This window comes from Lithobates pipiens, unplaced genomic scaffold (assembly GCF_037356315.1).
Source record: "Lithobates pipiens isolate NorthernLeopardFrog02 unplaced genomic scaffold, aLitPip1_a1.2 Scaffold_19, whole genome shotgun sequence".
Classification (NCBI taxonomy): domain Eukaryota; kingdom Metazoa; phylum Chordata; class Amphibia; order Anura; family Ranidae; genus Lithobates; species Lithobates pipiens.
In genome coordinates, this window is record NW_027507764.1 from 399,984 (window position 1) to 424,205 (window position 24,222).

The 24,222-nt window shown below is 51.2% G+C and overlaps 1 protein-coding gene across 1 annotated transcript in view; it reads left to right on the plus strand.

Annotated features, from left to right (window-relative positions):
• The window catches only part of ADCK5 (aarF domain containing kinase 5), a 49,396-nt gene that overhangs the window by 18,831 nt on the left and 6,343 nt on the right, over positions 1 to 24,222 (plus strand). The window contains exons 4-6 of the mRNA XM_077493714.1: positions 4,907 to 5,107; positions 13,197 to 13,337; positions 13,445 to 13,558. Of these exons, the coding sequence (XP_077349840.1) occupies positions 4,907 to 5,107; positions 13,197 to 13,337; positions 13,445 to 13,558 (456 nt within the window). The remainder of the gene's footprint in view (positions 1 to 4,906; positions 5,108 to 13,196; positions 13,338 to 13,444; positions 13,559 to 24,222) is intronic.

A 24,222-nucleotide genomic window follows, 5' to 3' on the forward strand; every position in this document is an offset into this window, starting at 1 on the left:
CCGAGTGGTGTGAGTGTGCGGTGGGGGAGGGCGCCGTGTGGTGTGCGTGTGCGGTGGGGGAGGGCTCCGTGTGGTGTGAGTGTGCAGTGGGGGAGGGCGCCGCGTGGTGTGCGGTGGGGGAGGGTGCCCCAGGACAGAGAGGAAAAGATAACCGGATAATGATATGAAATGGATGGAGTATGACCAGGGCGTTTCAGGGGAAAGTCGCTCCTTCTTCAGGGCTTAAAGTGATACTAAAGCCTCGTTTTTTTTTTTTTCATTTTAAATGTATATACCCAAACCGATCATCTGCTGAGTGGGTTGTTCACCGTTATCACAGAGACGGCCACCTAAGGACTTGAAAGCAGCCGTGATTTAACTCCCCCTCCCCCCCCCCCTCCCCCCGGCCTTCCTAAGAGCCCGTTCACACAGGGGCAACTTGGGATCCGACTTCAAGTCGCGCTGTTGAGAAAATCAATGGAAGTGAATGAGATGCGTCTTAATGCACAATACAGGAGTCACTCCGACTTCAGAAAAGGTTCCTGTACTACTTCTATCCGACTTCTAGGCGACTTGTATCCATTGATTTCACTGGAAGTCGCCTCCAAGTCGGATCTCCGTCTATATTGAAGCGACAATGTCGCCTCTCACAGAATAATCAGCTCTGGAGGGGGAACTCCACGCCAAATTTTAAATAAAAAACCGGCATGGGTTCCCCCTCCCGGAGCATACCAGGCTCTTAGGTCTGGTATGGATTTTAAGTGGAACCCCCCTGCGCCGAAAAAACAGCATGGGGGTCCCCCCCCCAAATCCATACCAGACCCTTATCCGAGCACGAAGCCTGGCCGGTCAGAAAAGGGGGTGGGAAAAAATGTGTCGATTAAAAAAAAAAAACACAACAGCTCCGGGGGTCTTCTTACGACTTCTCCGCACTGTTCGGCCTCTTCTCCCGCTCTCCGGCCTCTTCTCCCGCTCTCCGGCATCTTCTGCCGGCTCCTCCGCTATCTTCTTCCAACTCTTTTACTAGCAGAAGAGCCCGTCTCCTCCGTCCTTCCTCTTCTTCTTCTTCTCCTCTTCTTCTTCTCCTCTTCTTCTTCTCTTCTTCTTCTCTTCTTCTTCTCCTCTTCTTCTCCTCTTCTTCTTCTCCTCTTCTTCTCCTCTTCTTCTTCTCTTCTTCTTTCTTCTTCCCTCTTCCGATGTTGACACTAAGCTCTCTTCCGCTGTAATGGCTTGTGTGACGTGCGCAGCAACTTATATTAGGTATGGGGCGTGGTCACTGGGTGATGTCAAGTCCCGTGGCATGCTGGGACTGTGACGTGATAAGGGGCGGGGCCACCATGTGACATCACCCAGTGACCACGCCCCATACCTAATATAAGTCTCCACGCACATCGCACAAGCCATTACAGCGGAAGAGAGCTTAGTGTCAACATCGAGAGAAGAGGGAAGAAGGACGGAGGAGACCGGGCTCCTCTGCTAGTAAAAGAGCTGGAAGAAGATAGCGGACGAGCGCGGGAGAAGAGGCCTAACAGAACGGAGAAGTCGGAAGAAGACCCCCAAAGTCGGAAGAAGACCCCCAGGGGTGATTAATAAATTACTTTAAAAACCTGTGTTGTGTTTTTTTTATTTTTTTTTGGACACTTTTTCCTCAGGTGAATGGATAGGGGTACATACTCATTCACATAGGGTGGGGGGTCAGGATCTGGGGGCCCCTGCCCGCAGACCCCAACAACGAAAGGCCAGGGTTATCGGGAAGAGGCCCTTGACCTCATCAACATGGGGACAAGGTGCTTTGGTGTGGGGGCGCCCCCCCCCCAAGTTGAGGGCATGTGGCCTGGTACGCTCACTCGTCCCCACCCCTTTCCTGACCGGCCAGGCTGCGTGCTCGGATAAGGGGCTGGTATGGATTTTGGGGGGACCCCCACGCCGTTTTTTTTCGGCATGTGGGGTTCCCCTTAAAATCCATACCAGACCTTAGGGCCTGGTATGCTCCTGGAGGGGGAACCCCCCCCCCCCCCCATGCCTTTTTTTTTTTTTTTTTTTTTTTATTTGGCATGGACACACCCCCCCCCCCCCCCCCCCCGAGAGCTGATTATTCTGTAATTGCCATGGCCAAAGTCACTTAAAGTCATGTTGTATGTCGCTCCAAATCTCGCTGTTATTCATACTCAAGTCGTGTCCAAGTTGCCTCCAAAAGTCACCCTGGAAGTCGTGTTGCCCCTGTGTGAACCGGCTCTAACTCTAAACCCAAACCCAACACAGTGTTGTTGGAGCTGATTGGCTGCCTTGCTCTAGAACAGCTTCTCAGCAGCCCTATTAGTCTCCAGACACACATCTCGGGAGGGATTTGGTCCTCTTTTCTCTACAGATCTTCTCTAAATCCTTAAGGTTTCTTGACTGTCGCTTGCCAATTCAAAGTTTCAGCTCCTTCCATAAATTATCTATAGGATTAAGGTCTGGAGACTGGCTAGGCCACTCCTTGACCTTAATGTGCTTCTTCTTGAGACACTCCTTTGTTGCCTTGCCGGTATGTTTTTGGTCATTGTCATGCTGGAAGACCCATCCATGACCCATCTTCAGTGTTCTGGTTGAGGGAAGGAGGTTCTTATCCAAGATCTTTCAATACACGGCCCCGTCCATTGGCCCCTCAATCCGGCAAATTTGGCCTGTACCTTTTATCAGAGAAATGGCCCCAAAGCACCATGTTTCCACCTCGGTGTGTGACTGTAGGGATGGTGTTCATGTTTCCACCTCGGTGTGTGACTGTAGGGATGGTGTTCATGTTTCCACCTCGGTGTGTGACTGTAGGGATGGTGTTCATGTTTCCACCTCGGTGTGTGACTGTAGGGATGGTGTTCATGTTTCCACCTCGGTGTGTGACGGTAGGGATGGTGTTCTTGGGGTCATAGTCAGCATTTTTCTTCCTCCAAACATGGCGAGTCAAGTTAATGCCAAAGAGCTGAATTTTGGTCTCTGACCACAGAACTTTCTCCCCCAATCCTTCTCTGAATCATTTAGATGGTCATTGGAAAACTTCAGATGGACCTGTCCATGTGTCTTCCTGAGGAGGGGAACCCGTACACGTGTCTTCCTGAGGAGGGGGACCCGTACACGTGTCTTCCTGAGGAGGGGGACCCGTACATGTGTCTTCCTGAGGAGGGGGACCCGTACACGTGTCTTCCTGAGGAGGGGGACCCGTACACGTGTCTTCCTGAGGAGGGGGACCCGTACACGTGTCTTCCTGAGGTGGGGGACCCGTACACGTGTCTCCCTGAGGGGGACCCGTACACGTGTCTCCCTGAGGAGGGGGACCCGTACACGTGTCTCCCTGAGGAGGGGGACCCGTACACGTGTCTCCCTGAGGAGGGGGACCCGTACACGTGTCTCCCTGAGGAGGGGGACCCGTACACGTGTCTCCCTGAGGAGGGGGACCCGTACACGTGTCTCCCTGAGGAGGGGGACCCGTACTCGTGTCTCCCTGAGGAGGGGGACCCGTACACGTGTCTCCCTGAGGAGGGGGACCCGTACATGTGTCTCCCTGAGGAGGGGGACCCGTACACGTGTCTCCCTGAGGAGGGGGACCCGTACTCGTGTCTCCCTGAGGAGGGGGACCTGTACTCGTGTCTCCCTGAGGAGGGGGACCCGTACACGTGTCTCCCTGAGGAGGGGGACCCGTACACGTGTCTCCCTGAGGAGGGGGACCCGTACACGTGTCTCCCTGAGGAGGGGGACCCGTACACGTGTCTCCCTGAGGAGGGGGACCCGTACACGTGTCTCCCTGAGGAGGGGGACCCGTACACGTGTCTCCCTGAGGAGGGGGACCCGTACACGTGTCTCCCTGAGGAGGGGGACCCGTACACGTGTCTTCCTGAGGAGGGGGACCCGTACACGTGTCTCCCTGAGGAGGGGGACCTGTACATGTGTCTTCCTGAGGAGGGGGACCTTGCGGGTTCTGCAGGGTTTCAATCCATGGCGGTGTATTGTGTCACCAATGGTTTGTTTGGTGACTGGGGTCCCAACTGCCTTGAGATCCTTCACAAGCTCCTCCCATGTAGTTCTGGGCGGATCCCTCACTTTTCTCATGACCATCCTCACCCCATGAGGAGAAATCTTCCATGGAGCTCCAGACTGAGGACAATTGATGGTTATTTTGTATTTCTTCCATTTGTGAATAATCTCTCCGGCACTCGTCTCCTCTCACCGAGCTTCTTGCTGATGGTCTTGTAGCCCATTCCAGCCTTGTGCAGGTCTCCAATCTTCTCCCCGACCTCCTCTGACAGATCTTTGGTCTTCTCCATGATGGTGAGGATTGGAGGGAAGAGATTCTGTGGACAGGCGTCTTCTATACACATAACGAGTTGTCGTTAGGAGAACCTTCTTACATTGATGGGACTGATCTGTGCACCACATGAGCCCCTACTGGAGCCAGTCTGTGGGGGGAGGGGTATTGTTGGTTGGTAGGGGGGCAAATACTTATTTTACTCCATTTATAACATTTGTATTGTGTAATTTTTTATGGATTTTTGGTTGATATTCTGTCTCCATCATATAAAACCTCTGATAACAATGATAGACCCTTCATTTCTATGTAAGTGGGCAAAACTTACACAATCTACAGGGGAGACGATCGTTATTTTCCTCACTGTATACTATGGGGGAGGGGGGGGTGCTCTGTGGTCCTATCACACTTCCTGTTCTTCTTGGGTGACAACCTACCCCCTTCATACAGTACGGTGATTCTCACCCTAAGACAGAAAGGGTGTTACTGGCGGGATCATCGATACACTTTAACATTCACATGTCTAATACTATAAAGCATGGTGGGTGATGGGAGATGTCTTTGGCAGGCCGCTGGCTGTAGATCTTTTGGTCCCTCCATGATTTCGGTGTCTGATGGTGTCACCTTTTTTTGTGTGTCTTGTGGCAGAACAGTCCGCTGCACCAGGCTGTCATGTCTCGGTGTCACCAGCGGACGGCGGACCAACTGGTGAATGGGGCCCTGCTGAACGGGGGTCTCTACATCAAACTTGGGCAAGGTCTGTGCACCTTCAACCACCTACTGCCGCCAGAGTACATCACAACGCTGCGGGTGCTGGAGGACCAGGCGCTGCCACGGAGGGCCAATGAGGTGAGGAGGAGGCGCTGTCTTTCGGCTCCAGGAGGAGGTTTGTCTTTAGATTCTGTTCTGTTAGGACTAGAACTGTCCCCGAACCCCTCAGAGCGGTCTGAATGTCGAGGTGCCATGTTGGTGAAGTGGGAAACAAATGCTATTAATATTTTATACCATTTGGTTCTGTAACATCCTCCCAAGTCTAAAATTTTTATTGGTAATCAATGATAAAAATGCCCTTTACATTAGTGGCTAGTAAGAAGAATGGTCTATATCCCTCTTACAGATAGGTAAAACGGTGCCAATCGATGGGGGTCCCGGGACTGCAGGCATCATTAAAGGGGAGGTCAATTAGCCACAGCCCTTCCTCCTCTGGGGCAACCCTGGCTGACAATGGCTTATCTATGGGGTATCCTACATTCTGGGGGGATATCCCCATGATGGGGATGTTAATGGTCTTGTAGGTGGAGCCTTTAGACCAGATGTGAGCTGTAGGTGGAGCTTGTAGACCAGAGGTGAGCTGTAGGTGGGGCTGGGAGACCAGAGGTGAGCTGTAGGTGGGGCTGGGAGACCAGAGGTGAGATGTAGGTGGGGCTGGGAGACCAGAGGTGAGCTGTAGGTGGGGCTGGGAGACCAGAGGTGAGATGTAGGTGGGGCTGGGAGACCAGAGGTGAGCTGTAGGTGGAGCTTGTTGACCAGAGGTGAGAGCTGTGGGTGGGGCTTGTTGACCAGAGGTGAGAGCTGTAGGTGGGGCTGGGAGACCAGAGGTGAGCTGTAGGTAGGGCTGGGAGACCAGAGGTGAGCTGTAGGTGGGGCTGGGAGACCAGAGGTGAGCTGTAGGTGGGGCTGGGAGACCAGAGGTGAGCTGTAGGTGGGGCTGGGAGACCAGAGGTGAGCTGTAGGTGGGGCTGGGAGACCAGAGGTGAGCTGTAGGTGGGGCTGGGAGACCAGAGGTGAGCTGTAGGTGGGGCTGGGAGACCAGAGGTGAGCTGTAGGTGGGGCTGGGAGACCAGAGGTGAGCTGTAGGTGGGGCTGGGAGACCAGAGGTGAGCTGTAGGTGGGGCTGGGAGACCAGAGGTGAGCTGTAGGTGGGGCTGGGAGACCAGAGGTGAGATGTAGGTGGGGCTGGGAGACCAGAGGTGAGATGTAGGTGGGGCTGGGAGACCAGAGGTGAGATGTAGGTGGGGCTGGGAGACCAGAGGTGAGATGTAGGTGGGGCTGGGAGACCAGAGGTGAGATGTAGGTGGGGCTGGGAGACCAGAGGTGAGAGCTGTAGGTGGGGCTGGGAGTCCAGAGGTGAGAGCTGTAGGTGGGGCTGGGAGACCAGAGGTGAGAGCTGTAGGTGGGGCTGGGAGACCAGAGGTGAGAGCTGTAGGTGGGGCTGGGAGACCAGAGGTGAGAGATGTAGGTGGGGCTGGGAGACCAGAGGTGAGAGCTGTAGGTGGGGCTGGGAGACCAGAGGTGAGAGCTGTAGGTGGGGCTGGGAGACCAGAGGTGAGAGCTGTAGGTGGGGCTGGGAGACCAGAGGTGAGAGCTGTAGGTGGGGCTGGGAGACCAGAGGTGAGATGTAGGTGGGGCTGGGAGACCAGAGGTGAGCTGTAGGTGGGGCTGGGAGACCAGAGGTGAGCTGTAGGTGGGGCTGGGAGACCAGAGGTGAGCTGTAGGTGGGGCTGGGAGACCAGAGGTGAGATGTAGGTGGGGCTGGGAGACCAGAGGTGAGCTGTAGGTGGGGCTGGGAGACCAGAGGTGAGCTGTAGGTGGGGCTGGGAGACCAGAGGTGAGCTGTAGGTGGGGCTGGGAGACCAGAGGTGAGCTGTAGGTGGGGCTGGGAGACCAGAGGCGAGCTGTAGGTGGGGCTGGGAGACCAGAGGCGAGCTGTAGGTGGGGCTGGGAGACCAGAGGCGAGCTGTAGGTGGGGCTGGGAGACCAGAGGCGAGCTGTAGGTGGGGCTGGGAGACCAGAGGTGAGCTGTAGGTGAAGCTTGTAGACCAGAGGGGAGAGCTGTAGGTGGAGCTTGTAGACCAGAGGTGAGCTGTAGGTGGAGCTTGTAGACCAGAGGTGAGCTGTAGGTGGGGCTGGGAGACCAGAGGTGAGCTGTAGGTGGGGCTGGGAGACCAGAGGTAAGCTGTAGGTGGGGCTGGGAGACCAGAGGTGAGCTGTAGGTGGGACTGGGAGACCAGAGGTGAGCTGTAGGTGGGGCTGGGAGACCAGAGGTGAGATGTAGGTGGGGCTGGGAGACCAGAGGTGAGAGCTGTAGGTGGGGCTGGGAGACCAGAGGTGAGCTGTAGGTGGGGCTGGGAGACCAGAGGTGAGCTGTAGGTGGGGCTGAGAGACCAGAGGTGAGCTGTAGGTGGGGCTGGGAGACCAGAGGTGAGCTGTAGGTGGGGCTGGGAGACCAGAGGTGAGAGCTGTAGGTGGGGCTGGGAGACCAGAGGTGAGCTGTAGGTGGAGCTTGTAGACCAGAGGTGAGATGTAGGTGGGGCTGGGAGACCAGAGGTGAGAGCTGTAGGTGGGGCTGGGAGACCAGAGGTGAGCTGTAGGTGGGGCTGGGAGACCAGAGGTGAGCTGTAGGTGGAGCTTGTAGACCAGAGGTGAGATGTAGGTGGGGCTGGGAGACCAGAGGTGAGAGCTGTAGGTGGGGCTGGGAGACCAGAGGTGAGCTGTAGGTGGGGCTGGGAGACCAACGGTGAGATGTAGGTGGGGCTGGGAGACCAGAGGTGAGATGTAGGTGGGGCTGGGAGACCAGAGGTGAGAGCTGTAGGTGGGGCTGGGAGACCAGAGGTGAGAGCTGTAGGTGGGGCTAGGAGACCAGAGGTGAGATGTAGGTGGGGCTGGGAGACCAACGGTGAGATGTAGGTGGGGCTGGGAGACCAGAGGTGAGATGTAGGTGGGGCTGGGAGACCAGAGGTGAGAGCTGTAGGTGGGGCTGGGAGACCAGAGGTGAGCTGTAGGTGGGGCTGGGAGACCAGAGGTGAGATGTAGGTGGGGCTGAGAGACCAGAGGTGAGAGCTGTAGGTGGGGCTGGGAGACCAGAGGTGAGATGTAGGTGGGGCTGGGAGACCAGAGGTGAGCTGTAGGTGGGGCTAGTAGAAAAGAGGTGAGCTGTAGGTGGGGCTGGGAGACCAGAGGTGAGCTGTAGGTGGGGCTGGGAGACCAGAGGTGAGCTGTAGGTGGGGCTGGGAGACCAGAGGTGAGCTGTAGGTGGGGCTAGTAGAAAAGAGGTGAGATGTAGGTGGAGCTTGTAGACCAGAGGTGAGATGTAGGTGGGGCTGGGAGACCAGAGGTGAGATGTAGGTGGGGCTGGGAGACCAGAGGTGAGATGTAGGTGGGGCTGGGAGACCAGAGGTGAGATGTAGGTGGGGCTGGGAGACCAGAGGTGAGATGTAGGTGGGGCTGGGAGACCAGAGGTGAGATGTAGGTGGGGCTGGGAGACCAGAGGTGAGCTGTAGGTGGGGCTGGGAGACCAGAGGTGAGCTGTAGGTGGGGCTGGGAGACCAGAGGTGAGCTGTAGGTGGGGCTGGGAGACCAGAGGTGAGCTGTAGGTGGAGCTTGTAGACCAGAGGTGAGCTGTAGGTGGAGCTTGTAGACCAGAGGTGAGCTGTAGGTGGAGCTTGTAGACCAGAGGTGAGCTGTAGGTGGGGCTGGGAGACCAGAGGTGAGCTGTAGGTGGGGCTGTGAGACCAGAGGTGAGCTGTAGGTGGGGCTGTGAGACCAGAGGTGAGCTGTAGGTGGGGCTGGGAGACCAGAGGTAAGCTGTAGGTGGGGCTGGGAGACCAGAGGTGAGAGATGTAGGTGGGGCTGGGAGACCAGAGGTGAGCTGTAGGTGGAGCTTGTAGACCAGAGGTGAAAGCTGTAGGTGGGGCTGGGAGACCAGAGGTGAGCTGTAGGTGGAGCTTGTAGACCAAAGGTGAGCTGTAGGTGGGGCTGGGAGACCAGAGGTGAGATGTAGGTGGGGCTGGGAGACCAGAGGTGAGCTGTAGGTGGGGCTGGGAGACCAGAGGTGAGATGTAGGTGGGGCTGGGAGACCAGAGGTGAGCTGTAGGTGGGGCTGGGAGACCAGAGGTGAGCTGTAGGTGGGGCTGGGAGACCAGAGGTGAGCTGTAGGTGGGGCTGGGAGACCAGAGGTGAGCTGTAGGTGGGGCTGGGAGACCAGAGGTGAGCTGTAGGTGGGGCTTGGAGACCAGAGGTGAGCTGTAGGTGGGGCTGGGAGACCAGAGGTGAGCTGTAGGTGGGACTGGGAGACCAGAGGTGAGCTGTAGGTGGGGCTGGGAGACCAGAGGTGAGCTGTAGGTGGGGCTGGGAGACCAGAGGTGAGAGCTGTAGGTGGGGCTGGGAGACCAGAGGTGAGCTGTAGGTGGGGCTGGGAGACCAGAGGTGAGCTGTAGGTGGGGCTGAGAGACCAGAGGTGAGCTGTAGGTGGGGCTGGGAGACCAGAGGTGAGCTGTAGGTGGGGCTGGGAGACCAGAGGTGAGAGCTGTAGGTGGGGCTGGGAGACCAGAGGTGAGCTGTAGGTGGAGCTTGTAGACCAGAGGTGAGATGTAGGTGGGGCTGGGAGACCAGAGGTGAGAGCTGTAGGTGGGGCTGGGAGACCAGAGGTGAGCTGTAGGTGGGGCTGGGAGACCAGAGGTGAGCTGTAGGTGGAGCTTGTAGACCAGAGGTGAGATGTAGGTGGGGCTGGGAGACCAGAGGTGAGAGCTGTAGGTGGGGCTGGGAGACCAGAGGTGAGCTGTAGGTGGGGCTGGGAGACCAGAGGTGAGCTGTAGGTGGAGCTTGTAGACCAGAGGTGAGCTGTAGGTGGAGCTTGTAGACCAGAGGTGAGCTGTAGGTGGAGCTTGTAGACCAGAGGTGAGCTGTAGGTGGGGCTGGGAGACCAGAGGTGAGCTGTAGGTGGGGCTGTGAGACCAGAGGTGAGCTGTAGGTGGGGCTGTGAGACCAGAGGTGAGCTGTAGGTGGGGCTGGGAGACCAGAGGTAAGCTGTAGGTGGGGCTGGGAGACCAGAGGTGAGAGATGTAGGTGGGGCTGGGAGACCAGAGGTGAGCTGTAGGTGGAGCTTGTAGACCAGAGGTGAAAGCTGTAGGTGGGGCTGGGAGACCAGAGGTGAGCTGTAGGTGGAGCTTGTAGACCAAAGGTGAGCTGTAGGTGGGGCTGGGAGACCAGAGGTGAGATGTAGGTGGGGCTGGGAGACCAGAGGTGAGCTGTAGGTGGGGCTGGGAGACCAGAGGTGAGATGTAGGTGGGGCTGGGAGACCAGAGGTGAGCTGTAGGTGGGGCTGGGAGACCAGAGGTGAGCTGTAGGTGGGGCTGGGAGACCAGAGGTGAGCTGTAGGTGGGGCTGGGAGACCAGAGGTGAGCTGTAGGTGGGGCTGGGAGACCAGAGGTGAGCTGTAGGTGGGGCTTGGAGACCAGAGGTGAGCTGTAGGTGGGGCTGGGAGACCAGAGGTGAGCTGTAGGTGGGACTGGGAGACCAGAGGTGAGCTGTAGGTGGGGCTGGGAGACCAGAGGTGAGCTGTAGGTGGGGCTGGGAGACCAGAGGTGAGAGCTGTAGGTGGGGCTGGGAGACCAGAGGTGAGCTGTAGGTGGGGCTGGGAGACCAGAGGTGAGCTGTAGGTGGGGCTGAGAGACCAGAGGTGAGCTGTAGGTGGGGCTGGGAGACCAGAGGTGAGCTGTAGGTGGGGCTGGGAGACCAGAGGTGAGAGCTGTAGGTGGGGCTGGGAGACCAGAGGTGAGCTGTAGGTGGAGCTTGTAGACCAGAGGTGAGATGTAGGTGGGGCTGGGAGACCAGAGGTGAGAGCTGTAGGTGGGGCTGGGAGACCAGAGGTGAGCTGTAGGTGGGGCTGGGAGACCAGAGGTGAGCTGTAGGTGGAGCTTGTAGACCAGAGGTGAGATGTAGGTGGGGCTGGGAGACCAGAGGTGAGAGCTGTAGGTGGGGCTGGGAGACCAGAGGTGAGCTGTAGGTGGGGCTGGGAGACCAACGGTGAGATGTAGGTGGGGCTGGGAGACCAGAGGTGAGATGTAGGTGGGGCTGGGAGACCAGAGGTGAGAGCTGTAGGTGGGGCTGGGAGACCAGAGGTGAGAGCTGTAGGTGGGGCTAGGAGACCAGAGGTGAGATGTAGGTGGGGCTGGGAGACCAACGGTGAGATGTAGGTGGGGCTGGGAGACCAGAGGTGAGATGTAGGTGGGGCTGGGAGACCAGAGGTGAGAGCTGTAGGTGGGGCTGGGAGACCAGAGGTGAGCTGTAGGTGGGGCTGGGAGACCAGAGGTGAGATGTAGGTGGGGCTGAGAGACCAGAGGTGAGAGCTGTAGGTGGGGCTGGGAGACCAGAGGTGAGATGTAGGTGGGGCTGGGAGACCAGAGGTGAGCTGTAGGTGGGGCTAGTAGAAAAGAGGTGAGCTGTAGGTGGGGCTGGGAGACCAGAGGTGAGCTGTAGGTGGGGCTGGGAGACCAGAGGTGAGCTGTAGGTGGGGCTAGTAGAAAAGAGGTGAGATGTAGGTGGAGCTTGTAGACCAGAGGTGAGATGTAGGTGGGGCTGGGAGACCAGAGGTGAGATGTAGGTGGGGCTGGGAGACCAGAGGTGAGATGTAGGTGGGGCTGGGAGACCAGAGGTGAGATGTAGGTGGGGCTGGGAGACCAGAGGTGAGATGTAGGTGGGGCTGGGAGACCAGAGGTGAGATGTAGGTGGGGCTGGGAGACCAGAGGTGAGATGTAGGTGGGGCTGGGAGACCAGAGGTGAGATGTAGGTGGGGCTGGGAGACCAGAGGTGAGCTGTAGGTGGGGCTAGTAGAAAAGAGGTGAGCTGTAGGTGGGGCTGGGAGACCAGAGGTGAGATGTAGGTGGGGCTGGGAGACCAGAGGTGAGCTGTAGGTGGGGCTAGTAGAAAAGAGGTGAGATGTAGGTGGAGCTTGTAGACCAGAGGTGAGATGTAGGTGGGGCTGGGAGACCAGAGGTGAGATGTAGGTGGGGCTGGGAGACCAGAGGTGAGCTGTAGGTGGGGCTGGGAGACCAGAGGTGAGATGTAGGTGGGGCTGGGAGACCAGAGGTGAGATGTAGGTGGGGCTGGGAGACCAGAGGTGAGATGTAGGTGGGGCTGGGAGACCAGAGGTGAGATGTAGGTGGGGCTGGGAGACCAGAGGTGAGATGTAGGTGGGGCTGGGAGACCAGAGGTGAGATGTAGGTGGGGCTGGGAGACCAGAGGTGAGATGTAGGTGGGGCTGGGAGACCAGAGGTGAGATGTAGGTGGGGCTGGGAGACCAGAGGTGAGATGTAGGTGGGGCTGGGAGACCAGAGGTGAGCTGTAGGTGGGGCTGGGAGACCAACGGTGAGATGTAGGTGGGGCTGGGAGACCAGAGGTGAGCTGTAGGTGGGGCTGGGAGACCAGAGGTGAGCTGTAGGTGGGGCTGGGAGACCAGAGGTGAGCTGTAGGTGGGGCTGGGAGACCAGAGGTGAGCTGTAGGTGGGGCTGGGAGACCAGAGGTGAGCTGTAGGTGGGGCTGGGAGACCAGAGGTGAGATGTAGGTGGGGCTGGGAGAAAAGAGGTGAGCTGCCCTCCTGTGTTCTGTCATTTGCATTGCCTGTGACATCGCTCTTCATTACCAATCCAGGCTTGTAGACTACCAGCAAACCAGAGTCTCTGGGCGTTGAGAGGTAGCTGTATCTGGTTGGTGACTGTGGTGTCGGGGGGGGGGGGGGGGGTCCAGCACCTGAGCCACACCCTGCTCCATGTCCACCTAGAAAGGCCTGGATCAGCTCCATCTTACTTTCTGGATGTGTGCCGCCCGGTGATTTTGGCAGAGTAAGGGGCATGTAGATGAGGATAGGCGGCGTGCATTCTGATCCAGCTCTGAGTTCTATCATGCCGCCTACACACGACCGGACTTCCTGACGGACTTTCCGAACGAATGGACTTGGTCCGTCTGATTTTTTTTCAATTTTTTATATTTGTATGAAAAACGATCGGATTGTCCGTCTGACCTAGTCTGCCGGGAAGTCCGGTGGTGTGTACGCGGCATGACCGGTACAGCGGACCTCCTGAGATGAACCTTCCCGGTGACCTGTAAGCAGGAGAAGGTTGTGAACGCGCGGTCCTGACTCTCCTCCTCGCTCTGCTGCAGGTAAATGAGATTCTGCTGGAAGATTTTGGTGAATCCGCTGAGAAGCTCTTCCAAAAATTTGACCAACAGCCGATGGCAGCGGCAAGTCTGGCCCAAGTGCACCGCGCCACCTTACATGACGGGACGGAGGTGGCTGTGAAGGTGAGGCTACCTACCTACCCTACCAATTGGGTGATGGGTAAATATGTACTGTACATAAGGCCCTGTTCCTCCCTATTGGGTAAAACGGCATCTGCCCTTTTCTCCAGGCCCAGTACATTGATCTCCGGGATCGGTTTGATGGAGATATTAAGACTCTGGAGTGGCTCCTCCGTCTCATTGAGTTCATGCACCCAAAGTTTGGGTTCAGTTGGGTTCTGAAGGTAAGTGGCCCATCTCCTCCATATCCATCAACAATGTATCATCCCCTTCTATACATCCCTCTTATCTGATCCCCTCCATATCACCTACAATGTATCCCCTTCTATACATCCCTCTTATCTGATCTCCTCCATATCATCCACAATGTATCCCCTTCTATACATCCCTCTTATCTGATCCCCTCCATATCACCCACAATGTATCCCCTTCTATACATCCCTCTTATCTGATCCCCTCCATATCATCCACAATGTATCCCCTTCTATACATCCCTCTTATCTGATCCCCTCCATATCACCCACAATGTATCCCCTTCTATACATCCCTCTTATCTGATCCCCTCCATATCATCCACAATGTATCCCCTTCTATACATCCCTCTTATCTGATCTCCTCCATATCACCTACAATGTATCCCCTTCTATACATCCCTCTTATCTGATCTCCTCCATATCACCCACAATGTATCACCTTCTATACATCCCTCTTATCTGATCTCCTCCATATCCATCAACAATGTATCCCCTTCTATACATCCCTCTTATCTGATCCCCTCCATATCACCCACAATGTATCCCCTTCTATACATCCCTCTTATCTGATCCTCTCCATATCATCCACAATGTATCCCCTTCTATACATCCCTCTTATCTGATCCCCTCCATATCATCCACAATGTATCACCTTCTATACATCCCTCTTATCTGATCTCCTCCATATCACCCACAATGTATCCCCTTCTATACATCCCTCTTATCTGATCTCCTCCATATCACCCACAATGTATCCCCTTCTATACATCCCTCTTATCTGATCTCCTCCATATCATCCACAATGTATCCCCTTCTATACATCCCTCTTATCTGATCTCCTCCATATCACCCACAATGTATCCCCTTCTATACATCCCTCTTATCTGATCTCCTCCATATCACCTACAATGTATCCCCTTCTATACATCCCTCTTATCTGATCTCCTCCATATCACCCACAATGTATCCCCTTCTATACATCCCTCTTATCTGATCTCCTCCATATCACCTACAATGTATCCCCTTCTATACATCCCTCTTATCTGATCTCCTCCATATCACCCACAATGTATCCCCTTCTATACATCCCTCTCATCTGATCTCCTCCATATCACCTACAATGTATCCCCTTCTATACATCCCTCTTATCTGATCCCCTCCATATCACCTACAATGTATCACCTTCTATACATCCCTCTTATCTGATCTCCTCCATATCATCCACAATGTATCCCCTTCTATACATCCCTCTTATCTGATCTCCTCCATATCACCCACAATGTATCCCCTTCTATACATCCCTCTTATCTGATCCCCTCCATATCATCCACAATGTATCCCCTTCTATACATCCCTCTTATCTGATCCCCCTCCATATCACCTACAATGTATCCCCTTCTATACATCCCTCTTATCTGATCCCCTCCATATCACCTACAATGTATCCCCTTCTATACATCCCTCTTATCTGATCTCCTCCATATCATCTACAATGTATCCCCTTCTATACATCCCTCTTATCTGATCCCCTCCATATCATCCACAATGTATCCCCTTCTATACATCCCTCTTATCTGATCCCCTCCATATCACCCACAATGTATCCCCTTCTATACATCCCTCTTATCTGATCTCCTCCATATCATCTACAATGTATCCCCTTCTATACATCCCTCTTATCTGATCTCCTCCATATCACCCACAATGTATCCCCTTCTATACATCCCTCTTATCTGATCCCCTCCATATCACTCACAATGTATCCCCTTCTATACATCCCTCTTATCTGATCCCCTCCATATCACCCACAATGTATCCCCTTCTATACATCCCTCTTATCTGATCTCCTCCATATCACCCACAATGTATCCCCTTCTATACATCCCTCTTATCTGATCCCCTCCATATCACCCACAATGTATCCCCTTCTATAATCCCTCTTATCTGATCCCCTCCATATCATCCACAATGTATCCCCTTCTATACACCCCTCTTATCTGATCCCCCTCCATATCATCCACAATGTATCCCCTTCTATACATCCCTCTTATCTGATCCCCTCCATATCATCCACAATGTATCCCCTTCTATACATCCCTCTTATCTGATCTCCTCCATATCATCCACAATGTATCCCCTTCTATACATCCCTCTTATCTGATCCCCTCCATATCACCTACAATGTATCCCCTTCTATACATCCCTCTTATCTGATCCCCTCCATATCACCCACAATGTATCCCCTTCTATACATCCCTCTTATCTGATCCCCTCCATATCACCCACAATGTATCCCCTTCTATACATCCCTCTTATCTGATCCCCTCCATATCACCCACAATGTATCCCCTTCTATACATCCCTCTTATCTGATCCCCTCCATATCATCCACAATGTATCCCCTTCTATACACCCCTCTTATCTGATCCCCTCCATATCACCCACAATGTATCCCCTTCTATACATCCCTCTTATCTGATCCCCTCCATATCATCCACAATGTATCCCCTTCTATACATCCCTCTTATCTGATCTCCTCCATATCACCCACAATGTATCATCCCCTTCTATACATCCCTCTTATCTGATCCCCTCCGTATCATCCACAATGTATCCCCTTCTATACATCCCTCTTATCTGATCTCCTCCATATCACCCACAATGTATCCCCTTCTATACATCCCTCTTATCTGATCTCCTCCATATCATCCACAATGTATCACCTTCTATACATCCCTCTTATCTGATCCCCTCCATATCACTCACAATGTATCCCCTTCTATACATCCCTCTTATCTGATCTCCTCCATATCATCCACAATGTATCACCTTCTATACATCCCTCTTATCTGATCTCCTCCATATCACCCACAATGTATCCCCTTCTATACATCCCTCTTATCTGATCTCCCTCCATATCACCTACAATGTATCCCCTTCTATACATCCCTCTTATCTGATCTCCTCCATATCATCCACAATGTATCCCCTTCTATACATCCCTCTTATCTGATCTCCTCCATATCATCCACAATGTATCCCCTTCTATACATCCCTCTCATCTGATCTCCTCCATATCACCCACAATGTATCCCCTTCTAAACATCCCTCTTATCTGATCCCCTCCATATCACCTACAATGTATCCCCTTCTATACATCCCTCTTATCTGATCCCCTCCATATCACCCACAATGTATCCCCTTCTATACATCCCTCTTATCTGATCCCCTCCATATCACCCACAATGTATCCCCTTCTATACATCCCTCTTATCTGATCTCCTCCATATCATCCACAATGTATCCCCTTCTATACATCCCTCTTATCTGATCTCCTCCATATCACCCACAATGTATCCCCTTCTATACATCCCTCTTATCTGATCCCCTCCATATCACCCACAATGTATCCCCTTCTATACATCCCTCTTATCTGATCTCCTCCATATCATCCACAATGTATCCCCTTCTATACATCCCTCTTATCTGATCCCCTCCATATCATCCACAATGTATCCCCTTCTATACATCCCTCTTATCTGATCTCCTCCATATCACCCACAATGTATCCCCTTCTATACATCCCTCTTATCTGATCTCCTCCATATCACCCACAATGTATCCCCTTCTATACATCCCTCTTATCTGATCCCCTCCATATCACCCACAATGTATCACCTTCTATACATCCCTCTTATCTGATCCCCTCCATATCATCCACAATGTATCCCCTTCTATGCATCCCTATTATCTGATCTCCTCCATATCACCCACAATGTATCCCCTTCTATACATCCCTCTTATCTGATCTCCTCCATATCATCCACAATGTATCCCCTTCTATACATCCCTCTTATCTGATCTCCTCCATATCACCCACAATGTATCCCCTTCTATACATCCCTCTTATCTGATCCCCTCCATATCACCCACAATGTATCCCCTTCTATACATCCCTCTTATCTGATCTCCTCCATATCACCCACAATGTATCCCCTTCTATACATCCCTCTTATCTGATCCCCTCCATATCACCCACAATGTATCCCCTTCTATACATCCCTCTTATCTGATCTCCTCCATATCACCTACAATGTATCACCTTCTATACATCCCTCTTATCTGATCCCCTCCATATCACCCACAATGTATCCCCTTCTATACATCCCTCTTATCTGATCTCCTCCATATCACCTACAATGTATCACCTTCTATACATCCCTCTTATCTGATCCCCTCCATATCACCCACAATGTATCCCCTTCTATACATCCCTCTTATCTGATCCCCTCCATATCATCCACAATGTATCCCCTTCTATGCATCCCTCTTATCTGATCTCCTCCATATCATCCACAATGTATCCCCTTCTATACATCCCTCTTATCTGATCCCCTCCATATCACCCACAATGTATCCCCTTCTATACATCCCTCTTATCTGATCCCCTCCATATCATCCACAATGTATCACCTTCTATACATCCCTCTTATCTGATCTCCTCCATATCACCTACAATGTATCCCCTTCTAAACATCCCTCTTATCTGATCCCCTCCATATCATCCACAATGTATCACCTTCTATACATCCCTCTTATCTGATCTCCTCCATATCACCTACAATGTATCCCCTTCTATACATCCCTCTTATCTGATCCCCTCCATATCATCCACAATGTATCACCTTCTATACATCCCTCTTATCTGATCCCCTCCATATCACCTACAATGTATCCCCTTCTATACATCCCTCTTATCTGATCTCCTCCATATCACCTACAATGTATCCCCTTCTATACATCCCTCTTATCTGATCCCCTCCATATCACCCACAATGTATCCCCTTCTATACATCCCTCTTATCTGATCTCCTCCATATCACCCACAATGTATCCCCTTCTATACATCCCTCTTATCTGATCCCCTCCATATCACCCACAATGTATCACCTTCTATACATCCCTCTTATCTGATCTCCTCCATATCACCCACAATGTATCCCCTTCTATACATCCCTCTTATCTGATCCCCTCCATATCACCCACAATGTATCCCCTTCTATACATCCCTCTTATCTGATCTCCTCCATATCACCCACAATGTATCCCCTTCTATACATCCCTCTTATCTGATCCCCTCCATATCACCCACAATGTATCCCCTTCTATACATCCCTCTTATCTGATCTCCTCCATATCACCTACAATGTATCACCTTCTATACATCCCTCTTATCTGATCCCCTCCATATCACCCACAATGTATCCCCTTCTATACATCCCTCTTATCTGATCCCCTCCATATCACCTACAATGTATCCCCTTCTATACATCCCTCTTATCTGATCCCCTCCATATCACCCACAATGTATCACCTTCTATACATCCCTCTTATCTGATCCCCTCCATATCACCCACAATGTATCACCTTCTATACATCCCTCTTATCTGATCCCCTCCATATCACCCACAATGTATCCCCTTCTATACATCCCTCTTATCTGATCTCCTCCATATCATCTACAATGTATCCCCTTCTATACATCCCTCTTATCTGATCCCCTCCATATCATCCACAATGTATCCCCTTCTATGCATCCCTCTTATCTGATCTCCTCCATATCATCCACAATGTATCCCCTTCTATACATCCCTCTTATCTGATCCCCTCCATATCACCCACAATGTATCCCCTTCTATACATCCCTCTTATCTGATCCCCTCCATATCATCCACAATGTATCACCTTCTATACATCCCTCTTATCTGATCTCCTCCATATCACCTACAATGTATCCCCTTCTAAACATCCCTCTTATCTGATCCCCTCCATATCATCCACAATGTATCCCCTTCTATACATCCCTCTTATCTGATCCCCTCCATATCATCCACAATGTATCACCTTCTATACATCCCTCTTATCTGATCCCCTCCATATCACCTACAATGTATCCCCTTCTATACATCCCTCTTATCTGATCTCCTCCATATCACCCACAATGTATCACCTTCTATACATCCCTCTTATCTGATCTCCTCCATATCATCCACAATGTATCCCCTTCTATACATCCCTCTTATCTGATCCCCTCCATATCACCCACAATGTATCCCCTTCTATACATCCCTCTTATCTGATCCCCTCCATATCACCCACAATGTATCCCCTTCTATACATCCCTCTTATCTGATCCCCTCCATATCACCTACAATGTATCCCCTTCTATACATCCCTCTTATCTGATCCCCTCCATATCACCCACAATGTATCCCCTTCTATACATCCCTCTTATCTGATCCCCTCCATATCATCCACAATGTATCCCCTTCTATACATCCCTCTTATCTGATCTCCTCCATATCACCTACAATGTATCCCCTTCTATGCATCCCTCTTATCTGATCCCCTCCATATCACCCACAATGTATCCCCTTCTATACATCCCTCTCATCTGATCCCCTCCATATCACCCACAATGTATCCCCTTCTATACATCCCTCTTATCTGATCTCCTCCATATCACCCACAATGTATCCCCTTCTATACATCCCTCTTATCTGATCTCCTCCATATCACCCACAATGTATCACCTTCTATACATCCCTCTTATCTGATCCCCTCCATATCACCTACAATGTATCCCCTTCTATACATCCCTCTCATCTGATCCCCTCCATATCACCCACAATGTATCCCCTTCTATACATCCCTCTTATCTGATCCCCTCCATATCACCCACAATGTATCCCCTTCTATACATCCCTCTTATCTGATCCCCTCCATATCATCCACAATGTATCCCCTTCTATACATCCCTCTTATCTGATCCCCTCCATATCATCCACAATGTATCCCCTTCTATACATCCCTCTTATCTGATCTCCTCCATATCACCCACAATGTATCCCCTTCTATACATCCCTCTTATCTGATCTCCTCCATATCACCCACAATGTATCACCTTCTATACATCCCTCTTATCTGATCCCCTCCATATCACCTACAATGTATCCCCTTCTATACATCCCTCTTATCTGATCCCCTCCATATCACCTACAATGTATCCCCTTCTATACATCCCTCTTATCTGATCCCCTCCATATCACCCACAATGTATCCCCTTCTATACATCCCTCTTATCTGATCCCCCTCCATATCACCTACAATGTATCCCCTTCTATACATCCCTCTTATCTGATCTCCTCCATATCATCCACAATGTATCCCCTTCTATACATCCCTCTTATCTGATCCCCTCCATATCACCCACAATGTATCCCCTTCTATACATCCCTCTTATCTGATCCCCTCCATATCACCCACAATGTATCCCCTTCTATACATCCCTCTTATCTGATCCCCTCCATATCATCCACAATGTATCCCCTTCTATACATCCCTCTTATCTGATCCCCTCCATATCATCCACAATGTATCCCCTTCTATACATCCCTCTCATCTGATCCCCTCCATATCACCCACAATGTATCCCCTTCTATACATCCCTCTTATCTGATCCCCTCCATATCATCCACAATGTATCCCCTTCTATACATCCCTCTTATCTGATCTCCTCCATATCACCCACAATGTATCCCCTTCTATACATCCCTCTTATCTGATCTCCTCCATATCACCCACAATGTATCCCCTTCTATACATCCCTCTTATCTGATCCCCTCCATATCACCTACAATGTATCCCCTTCTATACATCCCTCTTATCTGATCCCCTCCATATCACCCACAATGTATCCCCTTCTATACATCCCTCTTATCTGATCCCCTCCATATCACCCACAATGTATCCCCTTCTATACATCCCTCTTATCTGATCTCCTCCATATCACCCACAATGTATCCCCTTCTATACATCCCTCTTATCTGATCCCCTCCATATCACCCACAATGTATCCCCTTCTATACATCCCTCTTATCTGATCCCCTCCATATCATCCACAATGTATCCCCTTCTATACATCCCTCTTATCTGATCTCCTCCATATCACCCACAATGTATCCCCTTCTATACATCCCTCTTATCTGATCCCCTCCATATCACCTACAATGTATCCCCTTCTATACATCCCTCTTATCTGATCTCCTCCATATCACCCACAATGTATCCCCTTCTATACATCCCTCTTATCTGATCCCCTCCATATCACCTACAATGTATCCCCTTCTATACATCCCTCTTATCTGATCCCCTCCATATCACCCACAATGTATCACCTTCTATACATCCCTCTTATCTGATCTCCTCCATATCATCCACAATGTATCCCCTTCTATACATCCCTCTTATCTGATCCCCCTCCATATCATCCACAATGTATCCCCTTCTATACATCCCTCTTATCTGATCCCCTCCATATCATCCACAATGTATCACCTTCTATACATCCCTCTTATCTGATCTCCTCCATATCACCCACAATGTATCCCCTTCTATACATCCCTCTTATCTGATCTCCTCCATATCACCTACAATGTATCCCCTTCTATACATCCCTCTTATCTGATCCCCTCCATATCACCTACAATGTATCCCCTTCTATACATCCCTCTTATCTGATCCCCTCCATATCACCCACAATGTATCACCTTCTATACATCCCTCTTATCTGATCTCCTCCATATCATCCACAATGTATCCCCTTCTATACATCCCTCTTATCTGATCTCCTCCATATCACCTACAATGTATCCCCTTCTATACATCCCTCTTATCTGATCCCCTCCATATCACCCACAATGTATCCCCTTCTATACATCCCTCTTATCTGATCCCCTCCATATCACCTACAATGTATCCCCTTCTATACATCCCTCTTATCTGATCTCCTCCATATCACCCACAATGTATCACCTTCTATACATCCCTCTTATCTGATCCCCTCCATATCACCTACAATGTATCCCCTTCTATACATCCCTCTTATCTGATCTCCTCCATATCACCCACAATGTATCCCCTTCTATACATCCCTCTTATCTGATCCCCTCCATATCACCCACAATGTATCCCCTTCTATACATCCCTCTTATCTGATCCCCTCCATATCACCCACAATGTATCCCCTTCTATACATCCCTCTTATCTGATCCCCTCCATATCACCCACAATGTATCCCCTTCTATACATCCCTCTTATCTGATCCCCTCCATATCACCCACAATGTATCCCCTTCTATACATCCCTCTTATCTGATCCCCTCCATATCATCCACAATGTATCCCCTTCTATACATCCCTCTTATCTGATCTCCTCCATATCATCCACAATGTATCCCCTTCTATACATCCCTCTTATCTGATCCCCTCCATATCACCCACAATGTATCACCTTCTATACATCCCTCTTATCTGATCCCCTCCATTTCACCTACAATGTATCCCCTTCTATACATCCCTCTTATCTGATCCCCTCCATATCACCCACAATGTATCACCTTCTATACATCCCTCTTATCTGATCTCCTCCATATCATCCACAATGTATCCCCTTCTATACATCCCTCTTATCTGATCCCCCTCCATATCATCCACAATGTATCCCCTTCTATACATCCCTCTTATCTGATCCCCTCCATATCATCCACAATGTATCACCTTCTATACATCCCTCTTATCTGATCTCCTCCATATCATCCACAATGTATCCCCTTCTATACATCCCTCTTATCTGATCCCCTCCATATCACCCACAATGTATCCCCTTCTATACATCCCTCTTATCTGATCCCCTCCATATCACCTACAATGTATCCCCTTCTATACATCCCTCTTATCTGATCCCCTCCATATCATCCACAATGTATCACCTTCTATACATCCCTCTTATCTGATCCCCTCCATATCATCCACAATGTATCACCTTCTATACATCCCTCTTATCTGATCCCCTCCATATCACCCACAATGTATCCCCTTCTATACATCCCTCTTATCTGATCTCCTCCATATCATCCACAATGTATCCCCTTCTATACATCCCTCTTATCTGATCTCCTCCATATCACCCACAATGTATCCCCTTCTATACATCCCTCTTATCTGATCCCCTCCATATCACCCACAATGTATCCCCTTCTATACATCCCTCTTATCTGATCTCCTCCATATCACCCACAATGTATCCCCTTCTATACATCCCTCTTATCTGATCCCCTCCATATCACCCACAATGTATCCCCTTCTATACATCCCTCTTATCTGATCTCCTCCATATCATCCACAATGTATCCCCTTCTATACATCCCTCTTATCTGATCCCCTCCATATCATCCACAATGTATCCCCTTCTATACATCCCTCTTATCTGATCCCCTCCATATCACCCACAATGTATCCCCTTCTATACATCCCTCTTATCTGATCTCCTCCATATCACCCACAATGTATCCCCTTCTATACATCCCTCTTATCTGATCCCCTCCATATCACCCACAATGTATCCCCTTCTATACATCCCTCTTATCTGATCCCCTCCATATCACCCACAATGTATCCCCTTCTATACATCCCTCTTATCTGATCCCCTCCATATCACCTACAATGTATCCCCTTCTATACATCCCTCTTATCTGATCCCCTCCATATCATCCACAATGTATCCCCTTCTATACA